The sequence below is a fragment of the Papio anubis genome, chromosome 20, assembly GCF_008728515.1.
Source record: "Papio anubis isolate 15944 chromosome 20, Panubis1.0, whole genome shotgun sequence".
NCBI lineage: Eukaryota > Metazoa > Chordata > Mammalia > Primates > Cercopithecidae > Papio > Papio anubis.
Genome location: NC_044995.1, coordinates 11,968,314 through 11,986,583, shown reverse-complemented (window position 1 = coordinate 11,986,583; position 18,270 = coordinate 11,968,314). Strand labels below are relative to the sequence as shown.

The 18,270-nt window shown below is 45.2% G+C and overlaps 1 protein-coding gene across 1 annotated transcript in view; it reads right to left on the bottom strand.

Moving 5' to 3' along the window:
- Positions 1 to 1,170: 1,170 nt before the first annotated feature.
- Positions 1,171 to 18,270, bottom strand: part of LOC101020560 (zinc finger protein 773) — a 29,590-nt gene continuing 12,490 nt past the window's right edge. The window contains 3 exon segments of the mRNA XM_031659321.1: positions 1,171 to 1,540; positions 1,542 to 2,592; positions 3,542 to 3,640. Coding sequence (XP_031515181.1) covers positions 1,456 to 1,540; positions 1,542 to 2,592; positions 3,542 to 3,640 — 1,235 coding nt within the window. The 3' untranslated portion in view covers positions 1,171 to 1,455.

Here is an 18,270-nt window from a genome sequence, read left to right as displayed (position 1 = left end):
AACAAAAGCCACAGACAATGAAAAAATATTCCCAACGCTTATATCAAATAAGGAATTTGTCTTCAGAAATGTTAAGAACTTGCAACCAACCAAATGTTTTAAAAAACAGGCAAAAAATACCAACAGACATTTTACTAACGAAGATATATGAGTGACAAATAAGCACATTAAAAAAAGCTGAAAACTAAGTCATTGGAAAAACACAAATTAAGAACTACAATGAAATACTACTGCATATTTAGTAAAATGGCTAAAATGAATGGCCTATGATTTCCATACATATAAATTGTCAGTAATGTGAAGAAATGGAAAACCTAATATATTCCTGGAGGAAATACGAAATGCTAACCATTTAGAACACAATTTGGCAACTAAAATTTCAAACATTTTGATCCACTTACAGAATAACTGAGGAGCTTTGCAGCCCTGTTACACAGCCAAAAGGGTGAACATTATAAAAACACAATTCAGTCTCTGGAAATGGTCACAAGGGTGTACGGCAAATAAATATTTATTAAAGAAGATCTAACATTCATAAGAACAGCAAAAGTCAGTCACATCTGAACCAAGACCACTCCTTTCCTCCCCCAACTCCAAACTCAGCGAGATGAAAACTCCATTTGACTGGTGCAGCCAAGAATACAGGGCTCCCTCTCTCTGGAGCTCCAAGGCAGAGGGCTATCTTCTTCGGAGGGACAATCTGTCAGGAATTCTCATCCTGCCTCCAGTGTGCATATTTAGATGAATGACATTCAATTGCCAACTCCCTCATAAAGATTATCCTCAGAGTTTCTGGGTTTTTTGTTTATTTGTTTGTTTGAGATGAAGTCTCGCTTGGTCACCCAGGCTGGAGTGCAGTGGCGTGATCTCGGCTCCATGCAATCTCTGCCTCCCAGGTTCAAGTGAATCTCCTGCCTCAGCCTCCTAAGTAGCTGGGACTACAGGTGCCTGCCACCACGCCCGGTTTTTGTTTTGTTTTTCTTTTTTTGAGACAGAGTCTCGCTCTGTCACCCACGCTGGAGTGCAGTGGTGGGATCTCGGCTCACTGCAAATTCCACCTCCTGGGTTCACGTCATTCTCCTGCCTCAGCCTCCTGAGTAGCTGGGACTATGGGCGCCTGCCACCACGCCTGGTAATTTTTTGTATTTTTAGCAGAGACAGGGTTTCATCGTGTTAACCAGGATGGTCTCGATGTTCTGACCTTGTGATCCGCCTGCTTCAGCCTCCCAAAGTGGTAAGATTAACAGGTATGAGTCACCGTGCCCGGCAAGGTGAATCATATTGAATCAGCGACAGTCTAAGGCCTTTCTCCAGTCTAAACTTTCTGGTGTTGATTAAGGTTAGGCCTTTGGCTGAGTCCTTTCTCCATATTCACTACATTGTCCACTCTGTGAACTGTCTGTCCAGTGTTGAATGAGTTTGGAAGTGTAGCTAATGGATTTCCATTTGTTACCTTCAAGACTTTTTTCCCCTGTGAACTTTCTGGTGTTGAATGAGGTTGAAATGCTGGCTAAAGGATTTCCCACAATCACTGTATTTCTCCAGTGTGAATCCTTCGATGTTTAACAAGACTGGAGCTGTGGCGAAAAAATTTCCCACATTCCCTGCACTCATAAGGCTTTGCTCCAGTGTGAACCCTCTGATGTTTAACCAGGCTGGAATTCTCACTAAAGAATCTCCCACATTCATTGCACTTAAAAGGCTTTTCTCCAGTGTGAACTTTTCGATGTTGCATGAGGCTTGAACTTTGGCTAAAAAACTTCCCACATTCGCTGCACTCATAAGGCCTTTCTCCAGTGTGAACACGCCAATGATTGATAAGGCTGGACTTGTGGCTATAGAATTTTCCACATTCACTGCACTTATAAGGTCTTTCTCCAGTGTGAACTCTCTGATGTTTCATGAGGCTGGAGTTGAAACTAAACAATTTTCCACATTCACTGCACTCATAAGGCCTTACTCCAGTGTGGATTCTGTGATGCTGAACAAGTGTAGAATTATGCCTGAAAGCTTTTCCACATTCACTGCATGTAAAAGGCTTTTCTCCAGTGTGAACTCTCTGATGTTGAATGAGGTCAGCATTACGGCTAAAGGATTTTCCACAGTCACTACACCCATAAGGCCTTTCTCCAGTGTGAACTATTTGGTGTATAAAAAGGTTGGACTTATGGCTAAATAACTTCCCACATTCACTGCATTCATAAGGCTTTTCCCCAGTGTGTAGTCTCTGGTGTTGAACAAGTAAATATTTCTGACCAAAGTCTTTCCCACATTCACTGCATTTGTAATACCTTTTTCCACCATGAAAGGCCTCCTTACTTTTGGAGCTCCTATGTGACTTCTCTCCCGTGTGAGTCATCTGGTGCTTGAGAACACCTGAGCTGGTCAGGAGGTCCTTCCCAACTTCTCTGCTTTGCAAGGACTTCTCTGACAGGTGGACTCTGCAACTCCTCAAAACTGGGACCCTGCCCTCTTGTCTTTTTAAGGGTTTCTCTCCATAGTGCTTCTGGTGTTGCTGAACGTTTGAACTGGGCACTTTTACAGAAGCACTCTGCTCAAGGGCCTCCTTGGCCTCAGCTCCATGCCAACAACCTGAAAGAAGAGAAATGTTGATGAAGTAAACGTAGTCTTTGGTGTGAGGAGGCAGCACTCTCACAAATGTGTTTGACACACCCAGTAATTAGTGCCTGGGACTGCTGGCAGAATGAGGGGGCTAGCGCTTGGTGGGGAAGGGCCTGCTGTGCAGTGCTGAACCTGGCTAGATCACGGATTTGGGGAGGCCTCATGAGCACCAAAGATGCAAGGATGGGGTGTAGCACAGGGAGGAGAGGCAGAGTCCCCAACAAAATCCACTGCAAATGGCTTTCCACAGGACTTTGGCTGCTGGAGACACAGCAACATGGCACAGAAGGTTATGTCCAGGTCCAGAAAAAATCAACTGCAAGATGGGCGCGGTGACTCATGCCTGTAATCCCAGCATTTTGGGAGGTCAAGGCAGGTGGATCATAAGGTCAGGAGATCGAGACCATTCAGGCTAACATGGTGAAACCCAGTCTCTACTAAAAATACAAAAAATTAGCTGGGCGTGGTGGCAGTAGTCCCAGCTACTCAGGAGGTTGAGGCAGGAAAATGGCATGAACTTGATAGGAGGAGCTTGCAGTGAGCCAAGATCAAGTCACTGCACTCCAACCTGGGCAACAGAGCGAGACTCCGTCTCAAAAAAAAAAAACCAACTGGAAAGAAAGAGTTGGTGTCCAAGCGCTATGCAAGGATAAGCTCCCACCTCACCATACATTCAGTGAAAGCCACTGCTGAAAGGTGCTGCTGAGGATTGGGTGAAACATGGAGGACAGAGAGGTGGGGAATGGCCCCGGGTCAAATATCAGAATAGATATAAATGGGTGACTGAGGAAGAAAAGATAGAAATCAGCGATGACCCCTTGCCTTGGTATCAAAATATCTGGGCCCACTGGAAAGACTCCTGGTATGATATGAACCCATCCCTGAGTTCATACCTCCCTGAGCTCCACCCACCAAGTACCTTTTGGTAAGGCTGAAGTCATAACTTCCCAAGCAGGCATGAAGGGCTCCTCCCATGACTCCAGCTGGGTTATTTCATGGGTCTTGGAAGATGCAAGTCCTAAGGAAAACAACAGGTGAGTGGCAGCACTGAGCCAGAATGACTTATCCATGCCATGGACCACAGGAAAAACATAGTACAGAAAGAACCTTGGAGGAGGAGGGTCTTGCAAGGGAGACAAAGCCTGTCAGGCTGTATCCCATTGGTGACTCAATTGCTGGCACAGGTATGTTGGCTAGAGGAGGCAGGCAGAACGTAGGGGAATAGAATTACCACAGATCTGCTACAGTGTCCTGAGCCTAGAGAGGCCACCAGAGGTTAAGTTCCATCAGAAGTTGGCTGAGACAAGTGACCCCCAAACTCTTTCCTGCACAGCTCTGGGGCAGCTCGGGGAGAGAAGGTGGTAGTATACACAGCTGGAAGGCCAGTGCAATAGCTACTTCGGGATACTGGAGAAGGAATGAGTGCCCACAATTCAGCTTTGGGAAGAACAGACCTGTCACTAGGAAAAGGAGGAAGAGACAAGTCCAGCCCAGGATGCTGGGGTGGGCTGTGGCTGCAAGAGGGCCCAGAGAGGTGAAAAAGTTCTCCAGCATCACATTGCGGTAGAGGAGCCTCTGAGTCTCATCAAGCAATCTCCATTCCTCCTGGGAGAAGTAGACAGCCACGTCCTCAAAGGTCACATAGCCCTGCTAAGATGGAGAGAGTTGAGTTTATCTGTGGCCTCCTTACTGGGGAATATAGGCATCCCCCTAAACATCCACCCCTGCTCACCCTCTTCCTCAATCCCATCTCAGAGGAGAGACCCTGCCCCAGAACCACTGATGCCCCCTCTCTCCTCATGTTCCCACTGAGCAAGCACAGGCAGGTAGGCAGATATAGTCCATTTCAGCTCTGGGCATGGTATGCAGAGTCCTACTCTTCTCTAGCCACACAACTCACCTTGGATCCCCAGATTGTGTTTCCCAAATACAATTAAATTTGTGTAGTGTTCTCCCTGAAGTCCCCAATACAAGGTCCCTGGGGACATCTGTTTATACTCATTAGAATGTACACATACTCTGTACCACAACCACTGCCCCCTATACCACCTTATGTACCTCCCCTAGTGTCACTACATTCTAGTCTACACATGGCATCCAGAGGGCACTTACCAAATGCAATCAGAACACCATCCCATCCTAGACCTCCAATGGCACTGACTGCCAAGGGCAACCCTCAGCCTCACTTTGGAGGCCTCCCTACCTGGCTCGTTTTGTTGCTTCACCTTCAGCTACTTGGAATTGCACACATATTTGGACGCCTTTGGCACTCTTCCATATCTGTGTTGAGAAGCTGTCCCTTCCCAATGTCAGCCTTCCTCTGACTCTCATTAGAATCGCAGGCCAGGCCGGGTGTGGTGGCTCATGCCTGTAATCCCACCACTTTCGGAGGCCGAGGCAGGTGGATCACCTGAGGTCAGGAGTTCGAGACCAGCCTGACCAACATGGAGAAACCCCGTCTCCACAAAAAATACACAATTAGCTGGGTGTGTTGGCACATGCCTGTAATCCCAGGTACTCGGGAGGCTGAGGCAGGAGAACAGCTTGAACCCGGGAGGCAGAGGTTGCTGTGAGCCAAGATTTTGCCATTGCACTCTAGCCTGGGCAACAAGAGTGAAATTCCATCTCAAAAAAAAATAAATAAATAAATAAAAATTAAAATTAAAAAAAAGAAGCCCAAGTCTCCCAAACCAGGCCCAGCAATTCTCCCAGATGACCTCATTTGATCTTGAGCTAATCCAGCAGCCTGAGAAGCTCCCCCGGTCTCAGGTAAGAACAAAAGCCTTGTGATCCCACAGTTGGATGAATAAGCAGCAGTGCCTGCCTTCCTGTCATCTTACGTCACTATCGCTTCATCTTCATGTCCATCTCATGTTTACCCCCACAGGAACTTTGGTCACCAACCAGACCCTCCTCACCACTACATCCCCTTCCCCATGGCCACCATTCTCCCTCATGTCCTTGTGAAGCCTACCACTCCCATCCAGGTATCCAAGCAAGAGAATCAGTTCTTCGCCCCTATTCTCCCTTATTACCTAATGGCATTACCAATAGGACCTCAAGATGCTCCCTCCTAAATCTGCTCCACTACCCCATTTGGTGCACACACCAACTGTATCGTGTGTATTTCCAATCTGAACCCTTCACCTGAATTCCAGACTTCTTTGTCCAGGTGCCCACTCAACGAATCGACTCAAGGGTCTCTGGAACATCTCATAGCAACACGGCCAAAACCTAACTTAATTATTCCCACTGAAAACTACTCTTACCAGTAACCTCTTCCTCCCACCCTACACTTTAGAAAATCTGCTCATATCTACTTAAAAAACACAGACTCCAGGCCGGGCGCGGTGGCTCACACCTGTAATCCCAGCACTTTGGGAGGCCGAGGCAGGCAGAGCACGAGGTCAGGAGATCCGAGACCATCCCTGGTCCAGCACGGTGAGAGCCTCATCTCTACTAAAACTACCAAAGATTGGCGAGGCGTGGTGAGGGCAGCAGTCCCAGCCACTCCGGAGGCTATGAGGCAGGAGAATGGCCTGAACCCAGGAGCCAGAGCTTGCAGGGGTAGGACTAGCCACTGCACACTCCAGCCTGAAGTGACAGTGTGAGACTCCATCTCAAAAAAAAAAAAAGACTGGGCCATAATCCCTGCATAGCCTTCCCCATTTCCATCCTTCCTGATATTCCAGGAATGAAACAGAGCAAACAAAATACAGGAATGAAATTTGGGTCATCATTATTGGCCACTTCGGGTCTTGTGCCTTTGATTGAAAATATTTAAGACATAATGGAGATCTAGGTTACCTAAAGCATTTCCAGCTCAAACTTAAATCCATGTATTTTCTCATGTTGATCACTATGCCTTCTAAACCTCCTGTCATTGGTTGCCAGAAATGAGAACCTCTCCATATAACATATAATCTGAGCCAGGTGTGGTGGCTCATGCCTAAAATCCCAGCAGTTTGGGAGGCAGAGGCAGGCAGATAACCTGAGATCGGGAGTTCGAGACCAGCCTGACCAACATGGAGAAACCCCATCTCTACTAAAAATACAAAATTAGCCAGGTGTGACAGCATGTGCCTGTAATCCCAGCTACTCAGGAGGCTCAGACAGGAAAATCGCTTGAATTCAGGAGGCGGAAGTTGCAATGAGCCGAGATCACGCCATTGCACTCCAGTCTGGGCAACAAGAGCTAAATTCCATTTCAAAAATAAATAAATAAATAATAATAATATATAGTCTGGACTCAGGACCCTGACTGTAGGACTGTTTTCCAGGGAACTCAAATGGAAGGGTAGGGATAATAGCAAGCAAGGAGTCTCAAGACACTACGATTCTGAAGACCATGTAGGTAGGAGTTGAGCAGGGTGAGGACCTGAGAAATCCTCCATTTACCTCCTTATGATATGCAAGTAACTGCAGTCACAAGAACCTATGGAAAATCAAGGCAATGAGAACCAGACAGTGACGTTGCCAAAGGATCATCCAAGCCCCCTCATCTAGCCTGGAGTCAGGTGTGCCTGAGTATCTACAATCTGGGCTTTGGTTCTTAGTGATGCCTCTTACCTGTTGTGTGCCCTTGGAAAAATGCTCAACTTCCCTGTGCCTTGGTGTTGCCATCTGCAACACGGCAATAATAATGGTATTCACTCAATAGGACTATTGTTTGTATCAAACTCATTCTTATGTGTCTAGGACTAAGTATCAACTCTTACTGTACACATAAGTAATGCCTCTGTCAACATTTTCAGTGCAAATAAACTGGCAGGTTTTAAAAATATGGGTTTCTGCCTGGGCACAGTGGCTCAAGCCTGTAATCCCAACTTTGGGAGGCTGAGGTGGGCAGATCACAATGGCAGAATTCTGAGAAAGAAGAAAGGAAGGAAAGGAAGGAAGGAAAGGAAGGAAGGAAGGAAGGAAGGAAAGGAAAGAAAGGAAGAAAGGAAGAAAGAAAGAAAGAAAGAAAGAAAGGAAGAAAGGAAGAAAGAAAGAAAGAGGAAGAAAATGTGGGTTTCCTTTTGGCAACCTGGCTGCCTGCTATATACTCCCCTGAAGGCAATCCTGCTGAGAGCCCTTCTATTAGAGCAGTTGATCATCCCTCACTGTGCTGATGGCTGGGGAGCTTGGGCGCAAAGGGGCTGCTCCACCAGCCTGGCTGACCTTTCCTTATCCCACATGGACAGACATGAGGAACTGCAGAGCCTGGAGTAGCAAACCTATACTACCCCAACACTGCAGTCTCCATCCAGTCTGGGTCTTCATGCTCTATAACCCTCCATTCCTGCGGGCACCAGACAGAACCACTTCAGACACTTGACCCCCAGGCTGTAGGGGCTGCCCGGCCCTCTGAGCCCATTTCTCCTTCCCTCACCTCAGGGACCACTGCATCTGAAGAAAAGAAAGGCAACAAGATTCTCTCCCTCCTATAAATAGGAGTCCCAGGCCTTCCGGCTGCCCATGTGGACACGATACCTCCACTCTGGGATACTCAGAGCCATGGCACAGGGCCAGCCAGCAGCGGTATACACGTCTCCGTCGGCTGCCGCGATTGTTCGGGACAGGCGAAAGTACCAGTGCAAAATCAGAATGGCTCTTCATTTCCCTGCACTGCTCATAGTCACATGTGATGCAGCAGGAATTCCCTCCTGTTCAGTTTTTGAAATCCATCGAGATCCTCATCCACTTCCCGCCTCTATGGCCCCAGTCAGTAGACTCTCCACTAAAAATCTGCTGAATTTACCCTGCTCACAGGTCTGTCTTCACCCGCCTCACCCCCATCCCAGTCTGTTTTGCCTTGAGAGGCCTTTGGCAAACTTAGAGAGACAGATCGTGTCACTCTTCTGTCTCCAGCCCTCCGCGGCCACTGTAGACCCCTCCCAGGATGAAGGGGCAGCTCTCAGACTGCGTCGCTCACTGCTGACTGGTCCCTTCCCAAACTGCCTACTACGGACACCCAGGAGGCCTCAAGTTCGGAAGGACTTCGCTGGCCCTCCACATCTTCGCCGGGGCTGGCCGGACCCCTTGCCCTCCATTCCCACCCCATCCCACCTGCGTGTCAGTGGGACCTCATACAGACGCCCCACAGTTCTGCACCCGGGGACCCACAGGCAGGCGGCCCTCACGGGCTTTGCAGGATTCAGGGAGGCCGGGAGGACGCGGCGCTCACCTGAGCGGGGTCCCTTAGCGCGGCCGCCGCCATCCGAGCCTGTGGGTAGAGCGGGCGGGGAGACAACAACCGAGGAGAGGGCCCGGGTCACCCTGGGAGCCGCCACCGAGCCTCAGACCCGCCTCTGAGCGGTGAGAACAGAACGCCGAGCCACCGCGCCTTCCGGGGCTGGTTGCCTCAGCGCACAATCAGCTTCCACCAGGCTAGGGATCTCCACAGCAGCAGCAAGAGGCAGCCGCCCAGAGGGGGCAGCGGAAGTCCGCCCAGTGCGCGTCGCACGTTCGGGCGAGCCTCGCACTTCATTGGCCAGACATCGCAGCTCAGGCGCAGCAGCTGGGCGATGTAGTTCCCATGGCGCCAAACTTAGAGGAAGTGGGCGTAACTTCGGAGATGGAGATTGGAGATGATAGATGATGACGGAGATGGAGATGGAGATGATGCAGATGGAGATGAAGATGGAGATGAAGATGGAGATGATGATGGAGATGGAGATGATGATGAAGATGGGGATGATGGAGAAGATGGAGATGATGGAGTAGGAAATGGAGAATGGAGGAGAAATGAGTGTCAAGAACTCTCGGACTCATCTGGAGCCTGTTGTAATTGGAGATGGGACTGGATTTCAGTTTCCTACCGCTGATACTCCAATCCTTCCTTCTTTTGAAGGACTCAAAGAGGATCTTCAGAGCCACAATAAAGAGGTTTCTCTGGGCAGAGCCACGTATATCTTCCTAAATTTCCTTTGGCAAGGGGACACCCAATATTAAAGTTAACGGTGGCCAAGCAATGCCTGATGTATGATAATAAGAAAAGGCTCTGAATTCTGGATGTAGGTGATGAGAGAGTAGGGGAGCCCAAGGATTTACGCTCCTCCTTCACCCCATGCTCATTTGTGCTCTTTCCTTCCTCAAGGATGCAAGGTTGATGTACAGGCACAACAATAGGAGGCAAACCCATAAGCCAACTCCCCCTCAATTTCTCTCCTTCATCCATTTCTGCTCCATGTTCCTTTCACAGTTACTACAGGACTGAATGAAGGGGGACGAACACAGAAATGAAAACAAAGGCAAAATAAATCTGTTTTAAAGAAGGGGTCAGAGGGCTCCTTTCTTCTAGTTAGCAAAGGCCCTGAGCTTCCACAGCCCTTCATATTTATTGAGTAGAAAGAGCAGGGAGGAGGAGCTAATGATTGGTCAGCTGCTTGATTGATCACAGGTTCACATTATTGCAAACAGGCTTCAAATGTGCCTAATCACAAGAAACATTTGTGCCTGGGGTGTGACTGCCCTCAGCATTCCTTCTTGGCAGCAGACGCAGTTTGTCAGTTTGCTAACAACCTACTTTAATGAGAACACTTTGCTGTTTACTCCAGTGGTATACTGAGTTGATCACAACACTCATTCTTTCGGCCTCCAACATCTCCCCCTTTCTGTCTTTGAATTAATTGAATAAGATCTGTCCCTATGTTATGGAGATTGATGCCAGTGTGACTCCAGTCGGTCCTCATGCCGTCTTCGCATTCAGATTCAGCTGGCTCATGGCTTCCATTGGGAGAACCAGGCCCATGGTTGGAATCCCAGTCTCCCCTCCATGGTCACACACACCTTGAGGGTATCCACATGGTTTGTCCATCTCCTTTAAAAACACAAGCATACCCTCATCTCCACGTTAGTAAATCTACCGAAAACTTTCCACTGATAATGAGAGACAGGCTCTTTCTGATTAACAGAAGGCATAGAGAAAGCAAATCAAGGATTAATAGAAGGCACAGAGAAAACAAATTGAGGTTTATCCTTCTCGTGCAATAATATAGAAAAAAAAAAAATCCCCAAGGTCTACCACCATGAGAGGCCAGTCTCTTAGAATGGCTGCCGGTGATGGCAGACCCTGCTATAATGCACACATTGGTTTAATCTGTGCATTAATAGCTCTCAAATCATGTAGCAATTGCCATTTACCTGACTGTTTTGGAATCACAAATACTGGTGAATTTCAAGGGCTGACTCTTCCATATTTCCTGCTTCCGATTGCTCTTCTACTAACTGATGGAGTTGAATCAGTTTCTCCTGTGATAGAGGATATTGAACCACCCATATAGGTTTGTCAGTCAGCCACTCTAACAGCAAAGCAGCGTGTGGAAGAGAAATACCAATGACCCCCATCAGAAATCCTGACGACTTAGCCCTTTTTCATCTCTTTCTCCAGTTATTGATATAGGATCAGGGTTTCCTTGTATGGACATTCCTAAGCCTTTTCTGCTCTGATATTCCCCCCCCCTTTTTTTTTTAACATTTTAAATCCTGGTTTGTCAATAGTTTCATTTGTAAGTCTGATATCCCATGCTGTAAGTAAATCTCCACCCCATAGATTAACATATTTGCAACGTAAGGTTGAAAAGTACATGACCAGTCTGAGACAGGGTAAAATCTCAGCACTGTTTTGAACACTTTGAGCTGTTCCTACTCCTTCTAGGGATGTAGAAGTTAATTGCAGAGGCCAGGACAGGGGTCATTTGTTCTTAGATATTAATGACACATTAGCTCCCATAGCCATAAGCCGATAAAACTTCTTTCCTTTAATTTACACTGTACAGGTGGGTCTATAGATGCTATAGGTTCTGACAGATAAATTTGCCATGTAGTTGTACTTCCAAATCCTTGATTCCCTCGTTTCTCCCTTCGTGGAGAAGGGTTCAATTTCCAGGTAACAAGCAACAGTTGAGCAATATAGTCTTCTGGTTCAAAAACCCAAAGATCTTGCAACATCACCACTACCAGAATTTCTCCTCATTATCTGAATCAGCAACTCCTAGGACTACAGCAATACCCTGTAAGTTAAGATGAGTTTTGCCCAAAATTAATCCCATATATCCTGTTGGCAAAGGTCCACAAATACCAGTGGGAATCTTGGTGGGTTTGTCTCCTCCAACTAATGTAACCTGTTCTCTGACTGGGAGGTCTAATCCTGCACTTCCAGGTGTTCCTGCTGCTGGAGGGAGTGGTACAGGCAAGTTTTCATCCTCCCTCTCCTTTTCACCAACCTTGATAGGAGTTGTGGGTGGGGCAAAAGACTCTCAAATTTTGAAATTCAGAACATAACAAATTCCAAACAAAACAGAAAAAACAAATTCTGCCCCATGTTACCTTGATTCAAAAATTTCCCATTCTCTGTACCTCTTTAGGACGCTGACCAGTACCTCTTTAGGGCACTGGCCTTATATTCACTGCCGGCAGACTCATCCCGGAGTTTCTCATTTGTCTGATCAGTTTCACTTCTTCAGCTCCAGCAGACTTTCATTGTTTATGGTCCCTGTAGGTCCCTGTTAGTCCCTGTGAGTCCCTGCAAGTCCCTTGAAGTCCCTTTTCTTCCCTATTCATCTCTATTCATCCCTACTTGTCCCTGCAGGTCTCTTCAGGTCCCCGTTTGGGCGCCACTTGCGATGGTTACTATGGGACTGAATGAAGGGGGATGAACAAGAAATGAAAACATAAGACAAAATAATCTGTTTTAAAGAAGGGGTCAGGGGCTCCTTGCTTCTTGTGAGTAATGGCCCTGAGTTTCCACAGCCCTTCATATTTATTGGGTAGAAAGAGCAGGGAGAAGCTAACGATTGGTCATCTGCTTGATTGATCACAGGTTCATATTATTGTGAACAGGCTTCAGATGTGCCTAATCACAAGAAACACTTGTGCCTGGGACGTGACTGCCCTCACCATTCCTTCGGGGTGGCAGATGCAGTTTGTCAGTTTGCAAACCACCTGCTTTCATGAGAACAGTTTGCTGTTTACTCATATAGCCTCCAGTGGTATACTGAGTTAATCACAACCCTCATTCTTTCAGCCTCCAACATGTTCCCACTACTCTTCCATTTCCAAATATAAAGCCAATTCCTCACAGGTGGGTAAAATGCTAGACTGTTGTTTACAACACGCAACTATTGATTTTAAAAGTCAAACCTTTATTATGTGTTGTCCCACTACATCCATTCCCATTGAATCTAGTCCTCGTGTCAATCTAATTTCCTTACTTCTTTTCCTGCCCCTTCCATCTGTGGGCTGAATAATCAATTTCAACACAGCCTTGGAGGGACTCATGAGGACAAGAGAAAATGAAGCCTTCCCTCCTTCTTGGAGCTTTCTGGAACTGGGTGTTCAGTACTAATTGACTCTGAAAAGGATGGGAGTCAATATTGGGATTGAGAACATGGTAGAATTGAGAGAGACACAAGTTCTTTACCCCTTCCATGGCAACTATGGCATTAATTATTTCAGTTAGACCATTATGTGGCATGTGGAAGGGAGGGGAGGAGGAGAGTGAGGAGAGCTGAATCCATGACAGGAGTGGGACAATGTGTAGATAATCTCCTCCTTCTGAAACAAAGCACAGGAATAAATGTTTCACTTCCTTCAGAACATCTATTAGAAGAACAGATTCTGGATTATTCATCTAATAGATTATGAGTCAGTCATGAAAATTAGCTGGCCATCACGACATGAACCTTTGTGAATGAACCTAACAAACATATTACAGAATCTAGTCACACAGTACAAAACATACAGAAAATTCAGAATCTGGCAATAAGAAAGAGTATGTCATTTAGGAAAATATATGTATGTGGTAAAACTACAAAGACATTAATAGAATGATTATCAAAATGATTAACAAAAATGTCATGTAAATGTTAGCTTGATGGGGTGAGTCAGGCATGTGAGGCAGTGTGAAAAGAGAAGATGCCTAGGAAAGTATGCTTTTTATCCAGGCGTGGTGGCAGTCATCTGTAATCCAGCTACTTGGGAGGCTTAGGAAGGAGCACCGCTTGAACCTGGGAGGCAGAGGTTGCAGTGAGCTGAGATCACACCACTGCACTCTAGCCTGGGTGACAGAGTGAGACTCTGTCTCAAAAAATAAATAAAAAAAAGAAAGAAACGATGTTTTATCACTACTGGTTCTGTTTTACAGATGTGGTTTTAATTAAAAAAAACTATACGTCATACGAACATTATAGTGAATTGTGTGATGGTTTTGAAATAAAGAGTATATGTAGACAATTTAGTATTATTACAGGAAGAGACAACCAACTAAAACACAGTCGTGTGTAGAATTGCAAATAACATGATTAGTGAGGACACAGTAGACTATTTAATCATTTGGTTTAGGTAAAATCATTATCTACATAAAAAATTCACTTATAGCTCTTTGAACACACAAAACAAATCCCATGAAGCTATTTTGTTGTTGTTGTTGTTAAAAGCAACATATGCTGGGTTATATGTTTTCTCTCTATCTTCTGGAATCCATTTTTATTTCCAACCTTTAGGAATATTTACATGTCTATAAGGAGTGGGAACATCAAAGTTTGGGTCCAAGACTCTACCTTTGGCTATATCTCCTTCAGGACTGGCAAGCACATTCTTCTGTATTTGGGAAGCCTAACCTACCCAAGATGGCATGAAAAGCAGATGTGCCTCAGGGTCTAATCACAAGTCAACCCTCAACACATGAGCAGCTGCAGGGAACGAGGGAAGGCTGAGGACTGTAACCAACTAAACAAATTTTGATGACATCTCCTGCCATCCCCAAGTTTAGAGCTTAATAGAAGGAGTCATGACCCAGCAGCTCTGGAAACTTTGGACTTCCATGGAGATGGCCACCTGGTCCTTAGACACTTGAAGTCTGGTTGCCTCAGCTAGAGAGCGAAGACTAACTTCCCATCTGAACTATCCTTATAAGGAAAAGTAGGGAGGAAGATGAGGCCACAGGATGGGAAAATATAACCGTGTCCTCAAGGAGGAAGAAGCCTAATATTTCAGAAGAGCAGTTCTGCTCCACAGAAGAGGGCAATATGTCCTCTTATTGCCCAAACACAGTCTTATGTTCAAAGGTACTATCCTAGCAGATGTTGCCTTGATGATTACAAACTCCTGTGAAGCTCCAGTGGAACCAAGGAGCCAGGATCACCAACTACTCAAGAGTACAGCTATTCCTAACCACTATAGTAATCTACTCTTCCACAGATACCACATCTTTGAGACTTATCTGGATGTCCTTGCTCTGCTGAACACTGACTCACCAAAAAGTGACTGAAAATATGAAACTTTTCCTCAGCACATACCACCCAAATACACCATTCTCTCCTCCCAGGTCAAGCCTTGAAAATATTGGTCTGGTTTTGTAGAATTTGCTAAGTCCATATTCTACTTGGGAACTGAACCTAGAATGGTAAAAAAACCAACCAACCAAACAAACATAAATAACAAATGCCAGGAGTTGTTCTAAGTAGTGGTGAAAATAATAGGGGAAATGAAGGGGAGAATGTGAGGGAATGGCAGTTGTATCGAGGACAGAGTTGGAAATGTTTAAGCTGAAGGCTGAGGACAGTGCCCATTCAGATGAGCTGGATGTGGGTGGCTTTCTTGAAGGTGATAATTGAGTTGACCACCCCCCCAAAAATGAGAAGGAGGCAGCTATGAAAGAACAAAGTTTAAAATATTCTGGTAAAAGGTAGAGAAAGTGTCAAAGAGATACAATGGGAAAAAACTTGGTGAATTGCAGTAACAGGAAGGAGGAGACAGTGGCTGAGCCAGGGCATGTGGAAAGCAGCGATGTGAGAAACTGGGCATGATTGTGCATTCAGTGGTCAGTTTGCAGCTCTTTCCTCCTCCCTTCTGCCACTTTGGGGTTAATTTATTCTCCTACTCCTGGCCCCAGGATCATGGATGTGATTTCTGTCTCCTTGGAGTTTTAGGAATACACATTTCCAGAGTTATGTACGTGGAATCCAACACCATGTAGCTTTTTCAGTCTGGCCTCATTCACTTAGTGTAATGCATTTGCGATTCACCCTTGTTTTGTGTAGCAATGCCTTATTTCTATTTATTTATTTATTTTTTTTTGAGAAAGAGTTTCGCTCTTTTTGCCCAGGCTAGAGTGCAGTGGCCCTATCTCGGCTCACTGCAACCTCTGCCTCCTGGGTTCAAGCGATTCTCCTGCCTCAGTCTACCAGGTAGCTGGGATTATAGGCATGGGTTACCATGCCTGGCTAATTTTGTATTTTTAGTAGAGACAGGGTTTCTCCACGTTAGGCACTCCACGTTGGTCAGGCTAGTGTCAAACAACCGACCTCAGGTGATCCACCCACCTCGGCCTCCCAGCGTGCTGGAATTACAGGTGTGAGCCACCAACTGTTTCTTAATCTGTATCTAAGTCAAAGTTTGGAACTATTTAGTTACTAGGATCTTCAGTCTACAAAAGAGGGATGATTCTGTCAGTATTTTTTGTAAGCAACTGGAAGAATAATCTGGTCACATTCTAAAATATTATGTAATATTTAAGATTTTGAACTGTAAAAATGATCTTTTCTTAGATGTCTACTTGTAGCATAGAGTGGAAATAAGTTTTCTTTTTACAAGTAAAATGTTTATTAGAGCATTATTCTAAAAATTATTATAGTTTTAGATTTTTAATCTAAAAATATTTATTTTTGTTTTCACTTATTTTTATTTTTTCAGATGGAGTCTCACTCTGTCACCCAGGCTGGAGTGCAATGGCGCGACCTTGGCTCATGCAACTCCCGCCTCCCAAGTTCAGGTGATTCTCCTGCCTCAGCCTCCTAAGTAGCTGCGATTACAGGGGCGTGCCACCATGCCTGGCTAATTTTTGTATTTTTAGTAGAGACGGGGTTTCACCATGTTAATCAGGCTGGTCTCAAACTCCTGACCTCAGGTGATCCTCCTGCCTCAGCATACCAAAGTGCTGGGATTATAGGTGTGAGCCACCATGCCTGGCCTAAACTTTTTAATTAATTACTAATCATTTTTATTTATCTTGTAACATAAACCATTAAGTTATACGAATAAGCAAAGTCTTAGTTATGGTTAGAAATCTCTTATTCTGCCATCCATGGTGGCTCACGGCTGTAATCCCAACACTTTGGGAGGCCAAGGTGGATGGATCACCTGATGTCAAGAGGTCAGGACCAGCCTGGCCAACATGGTGAAACCCCTCTCTACTAAAAATACAAAAAATTAGCCAGGTGTGGTGGTGGATGCTTGTATTCCCAGCTACTCGGGAGGATGAGGTAGGAGAATCGCCTGAACCCAGGAGGTGGAGGTTGCAGAGAGCCAAGATAGGGCCACTGCACTCCAGACTGGGCAACAAGAGCAAAACTCCTTCTCAAAAATAAAAAAATAAAATAAAAAATAAATCTCTTGCTCCATTAAAATATTTTGTGGTACTGTGAGAAAATGCAAAATCATTTTTACCATCTCTATCATTCTGAAATAAAATTTAATTCTGACAAAATATGATTTTAAAACATGTAAATATGCTACTCATGAATTGTTTTCGGTGTTGGGAGTCTCCTCCTGACTGGGTTGTTTCCATTCTCTCTAGTGTTTTTCCTACATAAATGCAAATAAATAGAAGAAAGATTCTTTAGAAATATATAAAACTCCTGTTCCTCATTAATCTTTTACTTCACCAGTTTTAGCTCTCATTGATGATTTTGTATCTCTACCTATTTTAACTGCCACTTTACTATAAAGTATAACTTTTTCTTTCCTACTTCATTCATTCATTCATTTATGTCTGTGAACTCATGGATTATTTTTTTCTCTTTAAACAGATTTAATGAAGTGTAATTTACACACAATAAAATTTGCCAATTTCAAATGTACAGTTCAGTGAATACTGGTCAATATATACAGTTGACCCTTGAACAATGTGGGGATTAGGGATGCTGTGTATAATAAGCTTTAAAGGTTCCTATGACTCCATAATCTTCAGGCCAAATTAGAGGGTGTTTAGGATCAAGTAGACCATTGGTGTTGATCTCATGGGGTTCTGGCTGGCCAGGGGCATTGTCCGACATCAAAAGAACTTTAAAAGCAGTTCCTTACTGTCAATGGACTTCCTGACTTCAGGGACAAAGCATTAATGGGAACAACCCAGAAAAAAAAGGTTCTCATTGTCCAGGTCTTCTTGCTGTACAACCAAAAGACTGACAGCTTATGCAAGGGTTTGGGGTTAGCAGTTTTATAGATAAGGGCAGTCCTTATCATAAAACCAACTACATTTGAACAAAACACTAGAGTTAGCCTATCCCTTTCTGTTTTAAATCTTGGTATGTGCTTCTCTTACTTACTAATAAATGTCCTTTGTGGCAGTTTTTCCCAAAATAGGGCACTTTATTTGCATTAAAAGCCCATTTAGGCCAGGCGCGGTGGCTCATGCCTGTAATCCCAGCACTCTGGGAGGCCGAGGCGGGTGGATCACGAGGTCAGGGGTTCAAGACCAGCTTGGCCAAGATGGTGAAACCTCGTCTTTAATAAAAATACAAAAATTAGCCAGGCATGGTGGCGAGCACCTGTAATCCTAGCTACTCGGGAGGCTGAGGCAGAAAGTTGCTTGAATCTGGGAGTTGGGAGTTGCAGTGAGCCAAGATTGTGCCACTGCACTCCAGGCTGGGCAACAGAGTGAGG